The following is a 23,051-nucleotide window of genomic DNA, read 5'->3' as shown; positions in this document are numbered from 1 at the left end:
CCTCAAAAAATTAAATGTAGAATTACCAGGTAACCCAACAATTCCACTTCTGGGTATATACCCCAAAGAGTTGAAAGCAGGGATTCAAACATTTTTGTATACCCATGTTCATAGCAGCGTTATTCACTATAGGCAAAAGATGGAAACAACCCAAATGCCCATTGACCCATGAACGGATAAACAAAATGTGGTATATCTGTACAGTGGAGTATTATTTGGCCTTAAAAAGGAATGAAATTCTGATACATGCTATAACATAGGTGAACCTTGAAAACATTCTATTCAGTGAAACAAGTCAGATACAAAAGAACAAATAGTGTATGGTTCCGCTTAGAAGAGGTTTCTAGAGCAATCAAGTTCTTAGAGACAAGAGGCAGAATAGGGGTTGCCCTGGGCGGGGCTGCTGGGGAATGGGGAATGTGTTTAGTGGGTACAGTTTCCTTTTGGGAAGATGACAAAGTTCTGGAAATGGATTGTCGTGATGGTTGAAGAATAATGTGAATGTACTTAATGCCTCTGAATCATACACTTAAAAATGGCTAAAATGGTAAAATTTGTGTTATATATGTATATTTTACCACAATAAAAAGAAAAAAATGATAACAGCAACAGAACAGTAAAGGGGTTAAGGGAGTACTCTGGGAGATCAGGAGTCATGGAAGGTCTTTTTTTTTTCTTCTTTTGACTTCAGTCTCTTTATTTTCAGTTTGCGTTTTGTTATTTATACCTGCAATGCGAAAACGTTGTGATCAGTTTCTCATCTCTGTTTATGGTTGTGGTAATAGGGAAATCGATTGTTAAATTGGTCAGCTCAAACTGTACTCATTTACCTATTATGCCTCCTTGTCTCTCTCTCTTATTTTTTTAAAAAATTTTTGTTGATTTGCAATGTTGTGTTAGGGAAGGGCTGTTTAACACGGTGGCATTTCAGCAGAGATCTGAAGGAAGTGGGTGGGTGAGCCATGTAGGTGTCTGGGGGGTGGATGTTCCAAAGGGCCAGAGCAGCCAGTGTAAAGGCCCTGAGATGGGAGCAGGTGGGGCCTGTTAGAGGAAGGACGAGGAGGCCAGGATGGCTGCAGCTGAGGGAGAGTGCCAGGTGTTCAGGTGGGAGAGGGAATCAGGAAGATTGTGCAGGGGCCAGGTGTTTGCCGGTATGCAATGATTTGTTTCCCCGAGGATTTGTAAACTTGCACAGAATTCTCTGGTTCTCGGCATCACTAAACCACCTTGTCCTTTCCAAAGAGGCTTTGGTGAGGCTGGCAGGATCACATACCAGCTTGGAACTTGCTGGGGGATAAAACCCAGATTTCTAGACTGTCTGGTTAATCACCTGATTTACTTGGGATTGTAATTCACTTCAGGAGGAAAGGCATCTTTGATAAAAGAGGTGAACATACTGTTACCTTGGATAACAAAAGAAATTCTAAGAACCTAATGATATTCCTGGGGGTTTATCTTCAACACAAACCTTTTGTGCCCTGTGGCTACCCTGCAGTCTGTCTAGTCTCATTTTAAGGAATTACACAAAGAGCACTCATGCTCTGCTATCTAATATCCTTTGGGGATATGAAGTTCCTTCTAAGTGATTCTCCCTGATGAGTGGAGTGGACCCCTCAATGTGTACAAACGTGTAACAAAAATACATTTTGTTACTTATTGTGTAAGATGTACGTATTCAGTTGTAAAACCTTAGGAAATATAGGCAACAAAACAAAAGCAGTCACTTCCAATCCTACCATCTAAGATTAGGGTTTCAAACTTTCCCTCTATGTATAGACATATAAAAATTACATGTATGTTTAAATTTTGTGAAAAGGGACTCATACCTCCTGTTTGATTCCTTGCCTTTTGCATTCTATATTGTGAACATATTTTCTTCTTAATAAATAGACATCTGAGTCATTTATCCAGAGGGGGCTGTACGTTTGATGGGATTTCATTGGAATGAGGACACGTATGGAATCACTAGGGTAAAAAAAAAAAAGTATATCATTCAGGTTTCATCACTGTCATAGAGTCCAGGTTTTCTCATTCAGTTTGTACTGTTTTTAAGAATGTAAAAAAGAGTGGATATGTGTATATGTATAACTGATTCACTTTGCTGTACACATGAAACACATTATAAATCAACTATAAATCAAAAAGAAATAAGGAGAAAAGAATAAAAAAAGAAAACGAAATGGAAGGTAAAACACTATTCAAATGTCAGTTACCACATTACAGGGGTAAAGCCTAGTTATCATGTATTTAAATAAAAAATTTCTCATTGGTTCTGCAAAGTAACCTAATCCCCTGAGGGGTTAGAGCCAGGCACTCTTTTGTTTGCACTTAACAGGAAAACTTTACTCTAGAAAATTGGAAATACATGAAGTAGTAGCGATCTTAGTATTATGAACCCCTCTTTACTCCTTACTCACCCTCCATGGTTATCAGTTCATGACCCATACTGTTTTATCCACATTCTCATATACTCTTCCCTCTCTTCTTGGATGGTATTGAAACAAATCTCAGATATACCAGTTCATCTATATTTTAGTATATATCTCTAGTATTGGGATTCTTTTAAAAAAAACAAACAATCACGATACTGTTGTCCATCTCAAGGGGAAAAAAAGCAAATTTTAAAATTGCATCTGTGTTCTCACTTCCTTAATTTAAATAAATTTATTATTTCAACATATAATAATAACAGATATGCATACTTAAGCAGTTTGTTTGAATTAAGAACCAAATAAGGTCGATACATTGCAAATGGACACTGTGTCTTTTAATCTATGTATTTCCTCGACCCCTCTTTTCTTTCCATGCATTTTTTGGTTGTTATTAAAGAAACTGGGTGGTATCTTTTCCTACAGTCTGCATTTTGCTGACTGCATCAGTGTGGTGTAGTTGAACATGTTCCTCTGTCCTCTATATTTATTATATTTGTGTTTAATTTGATAGTTAGATGCAGAGGCTTCATCAGAGTCACGCTTTTTTTCCCCCAAGTCTACTGTGAGCTTCACTCACGGGCATGTGTGGTATGTCTGGACATGCTTTCTTGTGATTAGCGTCCAGGGATGCTGATTGCCTCAATCCATTAGTTCAGCTGGACTTGTAACACTCCTAGGTCTATTTCTGGTTCATTTATTAGCTGGAATATTTTATGACATGAAATTTCCTCCACTTAGTGTTTGGTTTCCTGGGGTAAAGTTTCATAGATATAAACAAAAGACAGGATCAATACTTGAGTCTCTCTCTGTGTTTTATCAGTTTTCAGAAATAACGCGTTGATCCCCTTGCATGATCCATGGCAATGGATCTCAAGTGGGGGACATTGGACGATATCTGGGGACATTTTTGGTTGTCACAACTGGGGAGAGGGTGCTACTGGCATCCAATGGTTAGAGGCCAGGGGTGTTGCTAAATAGCCTTCCATACATCTCACAGCCCTCCAACCCAGAATAATCCATTCCAGAGCATCAGCAGTGCCGCTGTTGAGAAACCCTGTACCGAGATGACCAAGGGGTATGGTTATGAACTCATGGCTTTAGACATATTTTCTATGTTTCATTTTGTGTAGTCATCCTCATTGATGTTCAAATTGTCCATCTCTGCTCAGAGAGAGGCTACTCAAGTTGATTCAAAAGACACAACCCCAGTGGTCTTAGACTTCCTGCTTCTTGTATGACAAGATGTTCCAGGCTCATCTTCTATATTTCTTGACGCAGACCTGAATTCAGTCTTTTCTCCGAGAAGCCCTAGTTCTTTTGAGTGGGAGATGGTACTTAGAGAGCTGAGCTCAGGGCCAGATAGGTACTCTTCTCACTCTCATCCTATGGGTCAGAAAATAAATTAAAATGAAGGAAATGTAAAACCTGAACATTTTTCATGAAAGCTTTTCCAGAATGTAATCGATACATCCTTGCCTTTGAAAAAAAAATTCTGAACATACTCTTTTTTGTGTGTGTGTGTGTGTGGTATGCGGGCCTCTCACTGCTGTGGCCTCTCCCGTTGCGGAGCACAGGCTCCGGACGCGCAGGCTCAGCGGCCATGGCTCACGGGCCTAGCCACTCCGCGGCATGTGGGATCTTTCCCGGACCGGGGCACGAACCCGTGTCCCCTGCATCGGCAGGCGGACTCTCAACCACTGCGCCACCAGGGAAGCCCTGAACATACTCTTAACTTTTCAAGTTGCTCTCAGTTTTACCTTTAGTAGGCTGGGGTTAGGATGTAGGAGTTGTCCCCAGTGAAGCAGGAATGTTACTCTTGTTCTATAGCCACGCTTTTCAAACTGTGTGGCAGGCCATTAAGAAGTTGTGAAATCAGTTTGGTGGACCTTGATAGATGATTTTTTGATAAAGTAGACCAGAATAGAAAACGTCACAGTATATCACGTGGATACTTAAAAGAACTGTGTATGCTGCAACAAGTTTTCTCAATCTTTCTCTCTCTCTCCCTCCCCCCCTCCTCTCTCTCTGACACACACACAGAGTAAACATTGGATTGTAAGTTCAGTGTATTTCTTACTGTGGGTCACAGCCAAAAATTTGAGAAACCTTGTTCTACATCTTTACTACTCCATTTGTGGTCACCAGACCAGCATCATTGGCTTCAAACTGAGAGCTTGTTAGAAATGCAGACTCTCGGGTCCCACCCCAGATCCACTGAAGCTGAAACTGCGTTTTAGCAAGGTCCCCAGGGGGTTCTTAATGCATGTGAAAGTGTGAGATCTGTGCTGGAGGGTGCTTGCCCCTGTGCTTTTTCAGAACTTTTTTTTTTCCCCCCGGTACGTGGGCCTCTCACTGCTGCGGCCTCTCCCACTGCGGAGCACAGGCTCCGGACGCGCAGGCTCAGCGGCCATGGCTCACGGGCCCAGCCGCTCCGCGGCATGTGGGATCCTCCCGGACCGGGGCACGAACCCATGTCCCCTGCATCGGCAGGCGGACTCTCAACCACTGCACCACCAGGGAAGCCCCCAGAACTTATTTTTATAGTTTGTTTTTTCATGGCTAGCTGTCACCTCTTGAAACTGACCTTTGTACTTTCCCCTAGCAGCCTTCTCATGTTCAATTAAGAGGAAAGGTAGGCGAAATCACCAACTAAGGTGAGGGTATAGAAGTCTGGCAGGATTCTTCCAATCCAAGAACATGGTATATCTCTCCATCTGTTGGTATCATCCTTAATTTCTTTCATCAGTGTCTTACAGTTTTCTGCATACAGGTCTCTTGTCTCCCTAGGTAGGTTTATTCCTAGGTATTTTATTCTTTCTGTTGCAGTGGTACATGGGAGTTTCCTTAATTTCTCTTTCAGATTGTTCATCATTAGTGAATTGGGAGGTTGGGATTGATATGTATACACTGATGTGTATAAAATGGATGACTAATAAGAACCTGCTGTACAAAAAAATAAATAAAATAAAATTAAAAAAAAATGGTTATGAAGAACCTAGGGGCAGGACAGGAATAAAGATGCAGCCATAAAGAATGGAATTGAGGACACGGGGAGGGGGAAGGGTAAGCTGGGACGAAGTGAGAGAGTGGCATGGACATATATACAGTACCGAATGTAAAATAGATAGTTAGTGGGAAGCAGCTGCATCGCATAGGGAGATCAGCTTGTGCTTTGTGACCACCTAGAGGGGATAGGGAGGGTGGGAGGGAGGGAGACGCAAGAGAGAGGAGATATGGGGATATATGTATATGTATAGCTGATTCACTTTGTTATAAAGCAGAAACTAACACACCATTGTAAAGCAATTATACTCCAATAAAGATAAAAAAAAAAAGTCTGGCAGGATTCTCTCTGATAAAAATGAGAGCTTTCATGCTTACATTGAGGGATTTTTTTTAAATTGGCTGTTCGGATAGAGGTAGAAAGAGACCAAAATCTACATGTAAAGCCTACTAAGGATTGTGAAGCCACAGACATACAGAAAGCTGCATTTTAGCCTGTTGTCAGACACTTTGAGGAAGTTACGTTTTATAATGTTCTATGACCCTTCGAGTCAGCAGAACTTCTGGACTGCTTGGTATAGTGTTGCTCATCAGAAATAGATGAACAGAAGAAAAAAATATCACAGCCTCCAAATTCCTCGGTGTCCGTTTGCATTTCAGGAGCAGCTCTCTTTGGGAAGTGATTTTGTTTTGCAAAAACAGCTTGAAAAGCTCCTCATACCCCCTTCACATGCACATATTTCTGAACAGAAAAAGCTTACAAAAACACCTAGACTTGGGGACATTCATGTACTTCCCAGCCACGTGTGTGATCATGTTCTGTCTCTGTACCTTTGCACGTGTGCTTTCTGCCTGCCGACCCCATCCTCATCCCCTCTGTATCCACCTTGCCAAGTGCTTCTCTTCCCAGCCGGGTCTTCTTCCTTCTGGGAAACCTTTCCTGAACCTTACAAGTCTTTGGCATCTGAATCGCCGTGACACTTCGTATCTATAGACCTTTTTGATTTTTCCCTCGTAGGAGTACCTGGCACATAGTAAGTGCTCACAGATACTCATGAATGAGGTTATTTATCTACGTTTTATCTCCCATTGACGTCTGTAGGCTACTTCTTCATCTAATTTTTTGTACCCCTGTCCCGGTGACCTATTTCCTGAGTTGGCCTGTTGCTTTGCCCGTTTGCCGTGGAGAATGAAGTGAGAACCGGGTAGGAAGGTCTTCAGCAGTTCCTCATGGTTGCTTTTGAGGTGCTTTCTCAGCACAGCTCTCTGGAGAGCATTCGGCTTGGAAAGTTGGTGATGGTTAATAAGAGGGAGTGGAGGTAGGAATGTGGTAGTGAATGAGCTGCTCTCAGGTTGAAATGGTGTTGTCCTGCTGAGCCGCAGGATGGGGACTCCCGAGAACTGGGTGTTGCCTGCGTGTTCAGTCCAGGCAAAACATGTAACATACGTGCATCTGTTTCCTCTTCTGTAGAATAGGTATAAAAATACCTGCTTTGGGGCATTGCTGCCAAGTTGTAGAGAATAATAGATGCTAGCCAAAGGTCTCAGAGATCAAAACAACCAGGCCTTTCCAGCGGGGTGATTTGGTCCCCCAGGGGCCATTAGGCAGTGGCTAGAGATGTTTTTTTTTTTTTTTGGTCCTCACAGCTGAGGGGAAGAGGGTGCTAGTGGCACCTAGTGAGTTGAGGCCAGGGATGCTGCTAAACATCCTACAGTGCACAGGAAGGGTCCCCCACAGCAAAGAATTTTCTGCCCCCCAGTGACAGTAACCCTGAGGCTGAGAAAGCCTAGAGTGTTTTTCCCAAACTTAGTGAGACTTTTCTCTCTCTCTGAGGATATTAACCTAACGTGCTTTCTAAAATTATTTATTTATTTATTTTTTTGTGGTTCAGACTATGGGGGCGCGGAGGGGAGTCTTCTTAGGTCGGGACTGACTTTAACTTTTTAACAAAACAAACACCCTCCCCATCCCTCCAAGCGTTGGTCTTGGTTCCTGGAGCCCTGTGGTCTGCAGGCTTTGGCCACCAGTTGGTTTGTGTGACCTCCAAGAAGTCACTCAGAGGATGTTTGTTTGTTTCCACCTACAAAATGAGGACTTTTGGCTAAATGATCTCTCCCCACCAAATGTAAAGTGCTCTGACTGCCAGCTTTGATGGGCTTCTCTTACGTTGGCCTTTAGGAGTAGGCCAGGAGCACGTGTCATACTGACATCTTTTCTGAGAAATAACTCTGTAGATCATGTACCTGTTTCAAGAATAGCTTATTTAGCGGATGTGTTTGTGAAAAGGCAAGTAGTTTATCTTTGTGTGTGTGTGTGAGATGTCTAAAGGAGCAACAATTTAAACCAGAGGATCGCTCCGAACTTCAGATTTACGATTATTATTTCTGAGATTGTAACAGAGGGCCCTGCTTAAAGTTGAAACTTCTGAATTGATGACTTTCTTTGCGACTGGCTGAAAACGAAAGCGGAATGCGATCTTCTGAGCTCCAGAGAGAAGTGCTTTGTGCAGTCAAATAAATTATCTCTTGATGGGGACGCAGTGCATTTCTGAGGACAGTCTGATTACACTCTAGAGGAACCAGAAGGCAAGGAGGGGGCTGCACAGAGACGTGGATGGCAGTGGGGGTGGGAGCATCTAGCCGGGTGTCCGACTGCAAAATGTGCTGCTGCTCGTCCTCGTTTCACAACGAAGATGGTATCGTCAAAGTGTCTTTGCTCAAAGGAAGTTCCAGAATTAACCGTGAGAGTCCCCAGTAAGCAGAGACGGTTAGAAAGAGAACCTTTTCTCCTTCTGTTGGCAGAGTCAACCATGAAAAGGATGGGTTTTCTCTCCCCCGTATTTACAGCGTGTTACCATATATGTGCCTGGGCTAGGGCGTCTTACTGAGGCGTGTGCTTCTCTGGAGGGAGTGTCCTTGGCCTCCAGCCAGGACATTGATCAAATGCTGGCAGCTCTTCCTTTTCCTGGGCATACTCTTGTTTTCCCTCTAAAAGGCCTCGTGGTTTTGCCTGGCTTTGCCCACCGGGGGCTGCTTGACCTAAAAGTGAAGTGATGCCATTTTGTGTTGGTGGCGGCTATGGTCCCCCCCCGTGTGTCCCCCCCCAAGTCCCTGAGGTCTCTTGGACCTCCAGGCGCTTGTAAGTCTCTGTGCATAAGCCCGCTTCTTTGCAGCCTAACTTTAAAGGGTGCTTTATGATTTCATTCTTTTTAAACAGTCATTTTTAAAGCGAGCAGCAATAAAACCAGCGCTGAAAGACTTTGGCGAAAGCCCTTTGTTTTGTAGGGGCTGGAGGTGATGTGGCTATGCCAAGAAAGAGCAGGAAAAGCTGATGGATTTCCATTGGCTACATTTTTCAGCAGAAGAATGACTTTCCAAGCGTACGGTGCTTTCAGGCCAAGTAGCAAAACTTGGGGTTCCATAGGTGTCGTGCAGTCATCTATTCTTCACTTGGCGGTGCTTGGGTGGTTTGGGTCTTACTTGGGGAGAACATTCTGTAGGAGTTGGTGTTGGCATGTTCAGGTAAACGCATGTCACAGTGTGTCCCTTGTCTGCATTCATTGGGACTTGCTGGTTGATAGACTGATCTTCAACTGATCATAAGCCCATAAGCCCTCAATACGAGTAGCTTATGAGAGCAGAAAAGAGAGCAGATCGGAAGGTAGAATAACAGCACACAGGAATGTTTCCTGTGTCTTGTCTCCTGTGTGCTAAGTCCGTTATTTCCTTTCTTTGTGTTTAATCCTCAACACAACTTTATGAGATAAACTCTCAGGATCCCCATTCTGCAGATCAGTAGTTTGAGGCCCAGAAAGAGTAAGTGACTTGGTCAAGGTTCCGGACTTCCCATCACAGTTATAATAAAAGCCATGCATTTTACCCTTGTGAAGTCCCACTGGCACAGGCTTCTCTTTTCTCTGACCTTGCCCAGTACTTTCCTCCTTTCCCCATGAATTCTCCCGACTTTGCACTGGTTTTCTGTTTCTTGAACTTGCCAAGGCCCTTTTCTGCTGTAGGGCCTTTGTACTGGCTCTTTGCTCTGCCTAAAATGCCCTTCCGCCTGATTTCTTTTGCATGACTGCCTCTGTCTTGACTTTCAGGTCTTATTTACATGTCTCAACTTGTTCCCTGACCAGCCATAACTGATATGATTGGGTGACAGTTTTAATTCTCGGCATAGTACTTATCATTGTCTGACTTGATTGTTTTATCTTTTTTGTTTGTTTCCTGTCTTCACTAGAATATGTGTTTCATGAGAGCAGGGACCAGGACTGTCTTATTTGACCTACATCCTCAGCACCTGGAGTAGGGGTAATATATAGTAGGTACTCAATGTGTCCAATAAAAAGGATTTAAGTTTCGAATCAAGGGGTCCTCTCTAAAGCCCTGGCTATTAAGTTGTATGGTTTGCATTTTAATCCTATTCTATTCAGTTTTTTATATTTATATGATATGAGTCCTAAGTACACGACCAGACAGTGCCAGAGTAAATCTTAAAGAAAATTTGTAGCAGCAGTTTTTTCAAACTGTTGGGCCTCAAGAGCTCTTTACATGCTTAAAAATTACTGAGGACCTCAAAGAACTTCTGTTGACATGAGTTATACCAATCTGTATTTATAATATTCAGAATGAACCCTGAGAAAATTAACACAGAAAATATAAGAAATAGACCTATTGCATATTAACACAGTAACATATATTTTTAATAGACAATAACTATGTTTTCCAAAACAAAAAAAATTCAGTGAGAAGAGTGGCATTGTTTTACATTTTTGAAAATTGCTTTGAGATCTGGCTTAATAGAAGATACCTGGACTCACATACCTGCCTCTGCCTTGAGTCTCTTGTGACATCACATGTCTTGCAGCCTCTGGAAAATTCCACTGTACATGTATGACAGACTGAGTGAAAAGGCAAATGACACCTTGGTGTTCTTATGAAAATAGTTTTGACTTTGAAGATTCTCCAAAAGGGTCATGGGAGCTCCCAGGGGTACCATTAAGAGCCACTGGCTTATAGGATAGGTAGGTAATTTGGAAGCTTGCATGGTGGCATGGAACATTTGGGAGAGGAAAGCTTTCTGTTCGGAAATATATGCATGTTAATGCGTTTAAGCTGTTCTTGCAGAACAAAATTGCTTCGCAGCTAAAGCTCCTCCTGCATTGCAAAGGAACACTGAGAACTTGGAAGCCAATGGTACTTGTGTTCATCTTTTTCAGATGAGCAGGATTACACCAACCAGTCCAGGAGTTCTGCAGTGGGAGGGGTCATTAAAAAATGGTAAAGCGCAGGTTCCTCTCCTCTCCATGTCTGAAAACAGTCACTTCAAATGCAACTTCCTTAATGGCTGTTACTCTACAACCCCTTACATTGGTGGTTCTTGCAACTGTTGGCCTCGGATGAAGTTGTGTTCTGTGATAGAAATTAGATTGTCTCGAAGCATTATTTTCCTCGGGTTCTGTCACAACTAGTGTTAAAAGCATCAACGTGGAAGCTATTAGAAGTAGATGAGGGAAATTCCTGGCGGTCCAGTAGTTAGGACTCTGCACTTCCACTGCAGGGGGCATGGGTTCGATCCCTGGTTGGGGAACTAAGATCCCACATGCCTCGTGGCATGGCCAAAAAGAAAAGTAGATGAGGTATTCCATGTTAGTTTAAGTGTTTAAGTAGGGTAAGTGAGTGCAAATCCAGGTCTCTGGGGAGTATTTTGCATGTGTCTTGGGTGATGTATACAATTGTCAACATTAAAGTAAGTGGGTGGGAAAACACATGGGGCAGTTGGTCATCAGGAAGTGGGTGATGCACCAGGGACAGGCATGACAGGGGTCTTCAGTGCCTGACACCAGGGCTTGGAAGGGCCGAATTTAAGAGGGCAGTGTCAGTGGGTTTCTTTTTGTCCCCTGATTACTGAAAGTCAGACTGTTCAGCCCTAAGGGCCAGGTGGCTTCATCTTAATGAAATACAAGAGGCTTGCTTCTACATGTTAATAAAAATGTGTGAGTCTGTGGTTTTGGGGTCTATTCACTGCCATAAAGTAATGATTCTGATTTCTTCCCTTGTTCGTCCACCCTTGAGGATTAAGTGATACCTTAGTTAACTTCTTGGTTAATGAAAGTGTTCTAACTTGGTCTCATTTCAGGAGTTGCTAACTTTTAAATTCTGAATTGTGTGTAGGCGAAAGTTGAGGTTTTTTTTTTAGAAAAACGAATATAATGCAATTAGTTAAGTATGTGCAGGAAAAATAGATGGGAAAAATGACAATCAGTGAGGTTCTGCCACAAAGCTTTTAGCAAAAAAAAAAAAAAAATTGGATTTCTTTCCTGTCTTGAGCTGTTTAAAATGAAATGAACATACTTCTTTTTCGATGAGGCTGTGCTTTAGCCTGTCTTCACACCCAAGTGGAAGAGGTTCTAAATATTGAATTATCATTCCTTTGAAGAGGTTTCCACCCTCCACCCCCGCCTTCCAGCAGGGGCCTGGTTTGATGTTAGAAGAAGGGAAAGTGGAGATGAAGTCTGGCTGTCTTGGGTATTTTGAATCTGGGGGCTGAGAAGCAGTACCTTGGATGACTTGTCCTGCTGTCGGCCACTTAACGGGCCTGCAGAGGACTGAAACATTTCTGGGACCTTTGTTTATTTGAGTGTGTTTCCAGCAGTGCTGACAAAGTAAGAAGGATCTATCCAATAGAAGAATCACAAGTTATGGACAGAAGTGAGTGAAGACTTTGAAGGAAGAAAAGGGAACGTCTTCATTTCAGTCTCACTTGAAAATAAAAAAGTGAGCCCTTAGTAAGGGCCAGGTACTGGGCTGAGCACTTGGTGTGGATTATCTGGTTCTCCCCTCATGATGACCCTGCGAGATAGGAAGGGTGTTCACCGCACCTTTTTTTTTTTTTTGCGGTACGCGGGCCTCTCACTGCTGTGGCCTCTCCTGTTGCGGAGCACAGGCTCCGGACGCGCAGGCTCAGCGGCCATGGCTCACGGGCCCAGCCGCTCCGCGGCATGTGGGATCTTCCCGGACCGAGGCACGAACCCGTGTCCCCTGCATCGGTAGGTGGACTCTCAACCACTGCACCACCAGGGAAGCCCCCACCCCACCTTTTTTTATATGCACGAGGGAGTTGAAATTCAGAAGTTATGTAAATTGCTTAAGAACACACAGCAGGGCTTCCGTGGTGGCGCAGTGGTTGAGAATCTGCCTGCTAATGCAGGGGACACGGGTTCGAGCCCTGGTCTGGGAGGATCCCGCATGCCGCGGAGCAGCTAGGCCCGTGAGCCACAACTACTGAGCCTGCACGTCTGGAGCCTGTGCTCCGCAACGAGAGAGGCCGCGATAGTGAGAGGCCCGCGCACCGCGATGAAGAGTGGCGCCCGCTTGCCACAACTAGAGAAAGCCCTCGCACAGAAACGAAGACCCAACACAGCCAAAAATAAATAAATAAATTAATAAACTCCTACCCCCAACATCTTCTTAAAAAAAAAACAAAAAACACACAGCAGCTAACTGATGATGCTGGGATTTGAATCCAGGTGTTCTGAGTCAGTGTTTCTAGCCTTTCTGGACATATTAAGGGATGGTCAGTGGGAGAGGGGTACTTCTTTTCAGGGATGGAAGTTAGATATTTTGTTTCTGGCTCTCCAGATTTCTTATAGAAATCTGTTGAAAAGGGCCAGCAGGCCTGTATTCTCCATTCTTGATCCAACAGTATGAACTTGGCTTTAATTAGTTTTAGGAAAACAGTCCCCTAAAAACCAGTGTAATTTCTTTTAGGCAGCAGACAAGTTGATACTGTAGTACGTTCGACTGCTTGCCGTGTCCCAGGCACTGTACTAGGGACTGGGAGGCAGTGGGGAAGAATAATTTTGCTGTTCTTACTCTCATGGACTCACAGTCTAATGGTGAAGACAGGTAAACAAGCAACCAAGTGAACAGGTGATTTTAGGACAGTGGTAGTGGGCCCAGATGGGGTAATTGGGGTGCTATATAGAGAAGCGTATTGCCAACATATAACCCAGATTTGGGGAGTCCGAGAGGGCCTCCCAGAGGCAGTGACATCAAACTGGGACTGTAAAGGTGACTGGGAGTTAGCCACAGGGGGTGGTGGGGAGGCGAGGGGAGGAGTGTCAGGCAGCAGGAATGGCATATGCCAAGGCCTGGGGAACAGGGAGGCATACAGCATGTTGGGGAATCTGGAAGAGTTCATCATGGCTGGAGTGTAAAAGCAGTGTGGAGAGTACAGAGAGACGAGGAAGGAGAGGTAGACAGGGACCAGATTATGGAGAGCCCTGAAGAGATTTGGGAAGGTTTTAAGTAGAGGAATGACATGGTCTGGTTTATGCTTCTAGAAGGTCATACTGGCTGTGCGTGTAGAATAGATGCAGGGAGAAAGACAGATTCAGAGAGATGAATAGGAAGGGTTTATGGAGCCCACTTGAGAAATGGTAATGGCTGCAGTTGGGTGGGGGAAGAGGAGTTCAAAAGAATTGGGGGAGTCAAGAAATATATTAAAGCTTAAACTCTGTAAGATTTGATGCCCATTAAACTTCTTCATTCATATATTTGACATACTTACTAAGCACCTACCATGTGGTAGGCACTGGTGATGGGAATGCAGTGGGTATGCAAAACAGATCCCAGACAGATCTGGGATTTAAGTAGGGCAAGGGATGAGATAAGGATGAGTGTGTTCTAGGCCCAAGGGAACAGCATGGGCAAAGGCCCTGTGACAGGGAAAAGGAGAGAGGGGAGACAGGAGATGTCACCAAACTCTGTGGAGGTAGATGATGTGAGTATGGAGGAGGAGAAGAGGGTTGGGCAGACAGGTGAGTTCTTTTTGGTACATTGAGATGCTGTGGGCATTTAGGAGCTGAATCCCAGTAGCTCTTGGCCATGAGACAGATTTGGGAATCCTCATCCTAGAGAAACCACTGGAGCCAGCAGAGTGGACAAGATGACCAGGCAGGTATAGAAAAGGCAAAGAGCAGCACAGGTTCTGTGACCACGGATTTGGAAGGCCACCACCTCTGGTTTCTCTTCTCCAAGGAGATCTCTGAATTGGTGCATTTTTTTTTTCAGGCTTTACAGTGTTCTTTATATTTGTGGAAAGCTTGGTATGTCTGCTTTTCTGTGAACTCACATTGATTTTTTTAATTGAAGTATGATTCACATACAAAAAATGATAACCCTTTTAAAGTATACAATTCAGTAGGACTTCCCTGGCAGTCCAGTGGTTAAGACTCCGTGCTTCCACTGCAGGGGGCACGGGTTTGATCCCCGGTCTGGGAACTAAGATCCCACATGCCATGTGGCACGGCCAAGGGAAAAAAAAGTATACAATTCAATGCTTTTGAGTATTGAATTGGCGCATTTTTATTCCCACCTTGCTTACCAATAGAATCCGACATCCCTTTTCTTTATAGTTTGCTCAGGGAACAGTTTCAGAGGACAGTGAATTGAAGCTGGGCCAGCGGGTGATGTGAGGCTCAGCAAAGCCACCACAGCTCCATCTGCCTGAGGATGTCACAGAGGCAGTAGTAATCCACCTTTCTCCACCGTGGTCGAGCCTCCCTGGGGGAATCCTGTTTTAGAAGGTGCATCAGCTGGTTAGAGCAGTGGTAGGAGGCGGAGGTGGTCTAGAGATGGCTTCTGTAGATTGCATGATTTACTTCCTGCCGAGTACTTTGGTGGGTGCTTTATAAACACAATCGTATTGAGCCCCTGACCACCTGCTGAGGGAGGTACTCTTACTATCCCCCTTTTATAGATGGGAAAAGAGAGGCTTAGGGAAGTTACGGATCTGGCCTGAAGCCGTGCAGTGATGAGCTGGCAGAGCTGGGATTGGAACCCTGGCTCTTGAGGCCAGGTGCTGTCAGGAGCGGGAGGATGCTGATGCTTTGCAATCAGAAGCCATGTCTTAAGGAGAAATCAGATAGGGAGCATTCACGTATTCAGAGGTCTTTGAGCATCAGAAGACAGATCAGTAGCAAAAATTCTGGGAGGCGTTTGTCCTTGTGTCGGGGGGGACGAGGGCAGGAGTGTCTTCTGACTAGGCTGTTTGAACCTAGGGTAGACCTCATTGCCAGGTGTTCAAGCAGAAGCGCGGACTATACCTAGGTGAGATGGGGGGTGGGGTGGGACGGGGGGAGTTCTATTATTGGGCAAGAGATGGAATTACAGGCTTTGCAGGGTTGCTTCTGCCATTTATTCTATGATTCTGTATATTTGGAAAGGCCAGAATGTTCTGTGGTTGGGAGTTGAGTATAATTCTGCATTGTTCAGCTTTTTCTCAAGGGGTGAATTAGGGAGGGTAATTATCTTCCCTAAAGTGAAATGTATCATCATGGGTCATACAGGAGTTCATTTGTTGATACCCAGCTGACTTTTTATGCAGGGGACCCTTTCCTTTGCTGAGTTTAAATTTTTAAAAAATTTATTAATTTTCCAGTTTTATTGAGATACTTGACATATAATATTGTATAAGTTTAAGGTGTATAACATAATGATATATGTATATATTGCAAAATGATTACCACAATAAGTTTAGTTAATATCTGTCTCCATACATAGTTAAAAATTTTTTTCCTTGTGATAAGAACTTTTAAGATCTATTCTCTTAGCAACTTTCAAATATACAATACACTATTGTTAACTGTAGTTGTCATGTTGTACATTATATGCCCAGAACTTACATAATGAACAGAGAAAGTTTAATATAAAGAATTCTTTTTATTTATTTATTTATTTTTTTGCGGTACGCGGGCCTCTCACTGTTGTGGCCTCTCCCATTGCGGAGCGCAGGCTCAGGGGCCATGGCTCACGGGCCCAGCCGCTCCGCGGCATGTGGGATCCTCCCGGACCGGGTCACGAACCCATGTCCCCTGCATCAGCAGGTGGACTCTCGACCACTGCGCCACCAGGGAAGCCCCTTTTTATTTTTTAAATTGAGGTATAGTAAATTTATAATATTATATAAGTTTCATTTATACAATATAGTGATTCATAATTTTGAAGCCCAAGAATCATCCAGAATTCCACCTCACCTCATTAAAAAAATAATGAAAAATAGCTAGCATTGAGCAGTGAAAGTCTGCCAGCCCCTGTACTGGGCATTTTGCATGTACCATTTCATCTATTCCTCAACTCCTTGAAGTACATGTTACCCCCATTTTACAGATGGGGAAAGGAAAGCAGAGAGGTTTAAGTGCCCTGGATGACAGTGGTGGACTAAAAATAATAGTTAGTAGGCCAAGAGACAGTTGGAGCTCTGGAGCTGACCACCTGGGCTTGTTTTCATAGATGTCTGGTGACCAATTCAGAGTTTGTTAGCAAAGAGCCCTAGGTGTCCATATAGTGTTTGATGTACCAGGGTCATGCAGCTGAACTGCAGGTTGGCCCTGGCTCTGTTTTTCCCTTAGGTGATCCCCAGCCACTGTGTGAGTGACACAGGAGCCCTGGGTACAGCTGTGAAGAGTTTGCAGGCACAAGTGGTCCAGGATCAGATAAAGAGGCAGGCTCTCCCACCCTGCTTCTAAACAACAGGAAGTCTTCCATAAGATTGCTCCCAGGCCCATGGCACCGGCTGACTTTCCACCTCCTCCCCTCCAGGCCCCAGAGGCCTGTTCTGTTGACTATCCTGGCCTTTGTTTTTACTTCCAGGACATCAGTGATGATTGCACCAGAACCTCTCCTCCCCTCCCCGCTCCTCCTCCCTCTCCTCCCTCTCCTCCCTCTCCTCCCCTCCCCGCTCCTCCTCCCCTCCCCGCTCCTCCTCCCCTCCCCCTCCCCCTCCCCTCCCCTCCCCCTCCCCTCCCCTCCCCCTCCCCTCCCCCTCCCCCTCCCCTCCCCCTCCCCTCCCCCCTCCCCTCCCCTCCCCCTCCCCCTCCCCTCCCCTCCCCCTCCCCTCCCCTCCCCCTCCCCTCCCCTCCCCCTCCCCTCCCCCTCCCCTCCCCTCCCCTCCTCCCCCTCCTCCCCTCCTCCCCTCCTCCCCCTCCTCCTCCTCCTCCCTTTCCTCCCCCTCCCTCACCCTTCTCCTCTCCCTCCACTTGACTAATTGTAGGTGACGGGAAACCTCCAAAGATTTCCAGCCAGACCAGGGAGGCTCTGCCTGGTCCTTTGTGATGGTACTTATTGTTTGAGACCCTGGGGAAGAATCTGTCCCTGCCCTCGCCTCCCCCGCCCCCCGCCCCCGGTCTTTTTTAAATTGGGACCCCTGGCAGATTGCTCAGTAGAGGATCATTAACTGTGTGGATGTATTGGCCTGCGTTTTCTGGGGGAAATGTAAAGTATGCCTGAAGTTTATTTGTTCAACTATCTACTCAATAAGCATGTTGATGAGGAAGAAGATACTTAAATTTTTTCCCTATCAAAATATTATGTGGCGACGGTAGAAAAATTAGGAAATACCAAAGTAGAAAAATGAGCAAATAGAATTGTGCACATAAAAGAAAATCAGTTCTCCATAGTCTTGTCACCCAAAGAATAAGAATGGTTAACATTTTAATCCATGTTCCAGGTATCATCATTGAACAGTTCTGTTTACCAGTCATGTAGACCAGGATTATAACCTGGGCCTTCCTGCTTGTTAATTATATGTGGCTTGGCCATCTTAACCTCTTTGTAGCTCAGTTTCCCAACAGCAAAATGGGAATAATGGTAGCACCTGCCTCATGCTGTGGTCCTGAGGATTTGAGAACATTTGTAAAGCTCTCAGCACAATGGTGGGCATGATAATGCTTGCCAAATGCTAGCCATTATTATTGGAAACGGTCGTAACGCAGAACCTTGTTGCACGAGTGTGGTCCAGACATCTACTGCAATTATCAACTGCAGGCAACGTTGAGTATGTCATGCTTTGTCATTCCAGAACACTGAATTTTGTCCACTTCTTCCCATTAAGGGCCTGAAACTTTTAGTAAGGTGACCAGGTGGTGCTGAAAGTTCAGTGAATAACAGTCATACTCCTATTTCCTGGCCTGGTCTCCACTGGGGCCAAATACTCATTCAAAGGCCAAGGCCGAAAGGAGAGTCAGTCACAGCAGACAAGGCCCCTTGCCCTCTTGCCTGAGCACGTACCTGCTCTCCTGCGTTCAGCAACTTCCCAGTGTCCTTCTGGGAGGTCGAAGTGTGCAGACACAAATTTGGTCTGACTCAAAATTAAAACAGAACTTGTTTCCCAGTAATCAGTTCCAGAAGTACACTGACTTCCTGACCCTTTATGATGAAACTTTTATATATAAGCACATAAGGGAAATATTAATGCCCCTTAGTGGTTTTCATTTGTGCAGCTTTGGGGGATGTTGTTTAAAACATTGGTTTGCCTTTAGGTATAAAATATCCAGTTAGGAAGAAATGACAGGATGATAGCCTCGATTTTGGAGAGGGGGACTTGGCAATCTGTCCCTCTGCATGTTGTCTGTCTTTCCCCAAGGTCCAGAGATGCTGGCTCTTCTGTTTGAGAGTTTGTGTTCTCAGCTGCTGTCTCTCTTTATACATAAGTTCAAGGCAGTGCTCTTTATCTCTCTTGTAACATCTTGGTTGTTGGGGGGATACATGAGTTTTTCCTTGCTGTTTCTCAGAAGCAGTGAACTGAGGTTCTTTAATGGTTTGTTTTCTTACCTGCCGCTCCTGCTAAGGTAGGAGAAATGCTTCCTGAGGTTTCCTGCTCATCATTGCTGCATACTAATTCTGAAAAGAAAACTTGGCACCCAGAAAGCAATTTCAGGAGAGTATGCTTTTCCACGCCCTTACAACTCTTGTGGCTTTGCGGGAGGAATGCTTTCTGGCAAGGAATCTTGAGTAAAGAGATGGGCAAAGATGTTTAAGGGGGTCTGGGTTTGGAGGAGAGGTCTGGGGAAGACCTAGGTGACCCTGAACGTTTACACACCAGGTGCCTGAGGAAATGATGGGGAGGTACTGCGGTCCACACCAGCACACACTCTTCCCACAAAACTGAGATTGTTTCTTTTTTTTTTTTTTTTTTTTGTGGTACACGGCCCTCTCACTGTTGTGGCCTCTCCCGTTGTGGAGCACAGGCTCCGGACGTGCAGGCTCAGTGGCCATGGCTCACGGGCCCAGCCGCTCTGCGGCATGTGGGATCCTCCCGGAGCGGGGCACGAACCCGTGTCCCTTGCATCGGCAGGCGGGCTCTCAGCCACTGCGCCACTAGGGAAGCCCCTGAGATTGTTTCTTAGATGTCAATTTAGTTTTTTACAATTGGCTCCCACTCCTCAATATTTCTGGCTCTGATGAAAGCTGTTTCTATGAGTCATGTCAATATTTTCTTTGATATTTGTGTGTGTGTGTGTGTGTGTGTGTCTACTAGGCTGTGTAGAGATTTCCTGAATTTAAGAGCATTTTCTAGGACTGCCCCTTAACTAGCTGTGTGCGTTCCTGACCAAGGTTCTTAAGCGACCTCAACCTTACTCTTCTTAATTGCATTGGGAAGGGTTTGGACCAGGTGCTAAGATTCTTTCTCCCTCTGCAAGTGTTTCTTGGTGAAGTATGAGAAGGAAGGACCCTGGAATAGCATTTGGGTGAAGTGTGTAGGTTGTTGAATTCTTAAAAGGCTGCCAGAGCTTTGTGGTATTTATTACTAGGTTTCCTCTTATTAATTTCATTTTGTTGCTTTGGCACCTCAGCCCAGGCACTACTGGACCCAAGTTTTATACCAGGTGTTTCCTTCTGACTGAACATTCCCTGAGGCAGATTAAATATGTTAATGTTTCATAAGTCAGACTTTCCAGCTCCTCAGCACTGCAGCGTTCTTGGCTGACTTCCTGCTCTCTTAATATTCACTATTTATTATCGAGGGTCGTCAACTTGGAGAATTGGATCCAGGCATGGTTTTGTTAGAAACAAGCATTATTGTGGTTGGAATATCCTGAAATTAAAGAATATGTGGGAAAAATGTGGTTGCAGATGTCCTGCTTGGCTCAGTGAATTGCCTGCCTGTCACACTCCCATTTAAATTTGACTTTTAAGTAGGCCGCTTTGGAAAATTGAGCAAAGCCAATTTTCAGTGACTTTCCCACCCCCCCAGCCCCCACCCCCGAGCATTTCTTTCCTTCTAATAATGTTGCATATTTTACTTTGTCTAGGATTCTCAAGAAAGCCATGTCTGACAAGATGTCTAGTTTCCTTCACATCGGAGACATTTGTTCTCTGTACGCCGAGGGATCGACCAATGGATTTATTAGCACCTTGGGGTAAGAGCACTTGGTTTCTTGTGTGGCAGGATTTGTTTAAGACATCATAACATCAGCTTAAAAACTGATTTTTCTAGGACAAGAATGTTTCCATTTTACTGGCTTTTCCAGCAGTGGTTGGAATCATGAATATCAAATCTCACGTTAACCAAGTATAACATCTTACACAAAAGTACTGTTTTCTTGTCAGTTCTGCAAGAGTGAAACATCATTAGTTAGGACTCTGTTAATTCAGAATTTATTATAATTTCCTCTTCTTTCATATGTCAAGGGGAAAGTGTTAAGTATATGGGATGAATTTTAAGATTAATATTTACAGACCCCAAGGAAGTGCTTTAGCTTCGTAAGAGCTCTTATTTTTAAATGGTGACTTATTTGTTGTACAAGCAAAGACCAGAACTTATCAGATGCTTATCTCTCTTCTTTGAAGCAGAACTTTTCCTACTTCAAGTTGCTGTGTGCATCTGAAAGTTACAAATTGCACAAAGTTCTTTAAATCAGATTTTTGGTCTTTTGTGCTTTCTTCAGTTTTTTTTTTCCCCCCAACTCTTAAGGGTATAAACACATTCCCTAATGTACTTATTTGATTATCTTCTCCCTTCTTTCCCTACTCCTGTTGTCTAGAAGAGGAAATGAGAGGTGAATTAGCCCCAAAGGCAGACACAAGCAGAATGGGGAGTGAAGATGGTTAACTGCAGAAGAGTCACAAATGGCCTATAGTGTCTTTGCTGGAAAGGAGTAGTGGGTGGCATTGTTGTATTTGGCAAGAGCTGATCTCAAATAGATGGGGCGAAGGAAGGCAACAGCTTCTCCAAGAACCTCATTCTTACAGCAGCCAGAACCTTCCTTTTAATCATACTTCTTAAAGTATGCTTGTTCTCTGGTATTTGTGCAGAGTGAGAACTCTCAGGGTCTCTTTCAGTTACTCCAGCCTCAAAGAGCAAGTTATGTCAGGTAAAGAATTCTATCGCTCAACTGGACCTCTCTGAATAAAGATTTTATTTTCAAGAGTCATCTGATAAAAACACGTCATCCACGACTGCCTGATCACCAAATCAAGTGATTTTTTTTTTTTCTCAGTCCTTACCTTTTTTTTTTAACTTCTCTAAAGACCCACCCTTCACATTTTACCTTCTGTGGCTTTTGGCAAAGAGCCCTGCTGCTTTGCCTCTCTGTTGTCCCTTTTTTCTTCTTGGCTGACTCCTTGCTTTTTCCATCCGTGGTTGAATCTTGAGTCCTCTTCTTATTTTTCACCCATAACAGCACCAATAATAAGTAGGAATGGTAACTCCTTCCACGAATCCTATGGGTGTTTACAGCTCAGTGCTGCGTACTGTACATACACCATCCCTTTAATCCCCAAACAGCTTTTTACAGTGAGACAGTGAGGACTGTCGTTATGGCTATTTATGGGGGCAAAACCTCTGAGCATCAGAGAGGTGAAACCACCTGCCCCGGGGTTTCACAGTTGCGAAGACTCAGGACTCTAAGACCAGCGCTCCTAACGGTTGCCCTTGACAGGGCAGACTTTTCCTTCCTGCCTTTGCTGACCACCCCTCTCTGGCTGAATTGGCTCACCACCCTCCTAACTGTCTGCCCAGAGCTCTTACCTGGATGCCTTGTTAAACCTCAACCCCACTCTATGCCCCATCCCTCCTCTTTGGCCCCAGTTTCTTTTAATGGTGCCACTGCCCTTCCAGTCACCTGGGCACGCTTCCTGTCACTTGCTCAGTCTACTGTGCCAGCCCCTATAATGTTAATACCTCCTTTTCTTCCAGAACATCTGTTCTTAGATTTCGTATGAAGTGCAGAGCTTTCTACGCGTTTTCCTCGAGTATTATGAACAAATTAATGATAAGGTCTCCCCCTTTAACATGAGGACGGCTCTTGTATGAATTTTGGGCCCTAGTCCTTCCTTTAGATGAATATTTTATTCCCTTGGTTCCCTGCACATATTTGAGGATAATTGGTGTAAAAATGGATTTGGAAAATAAAGTGTGACCTTTCTCCTTCTCATATTTCTTACATTTATGGAGCCGCAGTCATGGTTGACGATGAGTGACTGCCAGTTTTTGTGGAATCATCCTCCAGCTCCATTTATGTTGCCCAGTTCCACTTACATAGATGGTGGTTACCTCCAAATGGCTTTATTGACTCACTGAACTTTAGAACTCGACTAGGACCTTGGACAGCCCAAGCGTATGACGTGCACTGTCAGAGAAGTGCTTCTGAATCACCTGCAGAACTTGTTAAAAATAAAGGTTCTTGGGTCCCGTCCTGGAACACGACTTTAGTAGGCCTGGGGAGGATGGGCACCGGGTATCAATATATTTAAGACACAAAAAGTCTTAGGAACATCTGCCTACTTGAGAATCCTTGAGACCTACTCTTCGATTTTACACATGAAGAAACT

At 44.4% G+C, this 23,051-nt stretch overlaps 1 protein-coding gene across 10 annotated transcripts in view; it reads left to right on the top strand.

Moving 5' to 3' along the window:
- ITPR1 (inositol 1,4,5-trisphosphate receptor type 1) overlaps positions 1 to 23,051 on the top strand; it is a 320,128-nt gene that overhangs the window by 4,483 nt on the left and 292,594 nt on the right. For all 10 annotated transcript variants that reach the window (XM_049693591.1, XM_033437203.2, XM_033437207.2 and 7 more), the window contains one exon: positions 20,531 to 20,638. In XM_049693591.1, the coding sequence (XP_049549548.1) occupies positions 20,547 to 20,638 (92 nt within the window). In that variant the 5' untranslated portion in view covers positions 20,531 to 20,546. The remainder of the gene's footprint in view (positions 1 to 20,530; positions 20,639 to 23,051) is intronic.

The sequence above is a fragment of the Orcinus orca genome, chromosome 10 (genome assembly GCF_937001465.1).
Source record: "Orcinus orca chromosome 10, mOrcOrc1.1, whole genome shotgun sequence".
Lineage (NCBI taxonomy): Eukaryota > Metazoa > Chordata > Mammalia > Artiodactyla > Delphinidae > Orcinus > Orcinus orca.
This window is presented reverse-complemented; position numbering and strand designations above follow the sequence as displayed.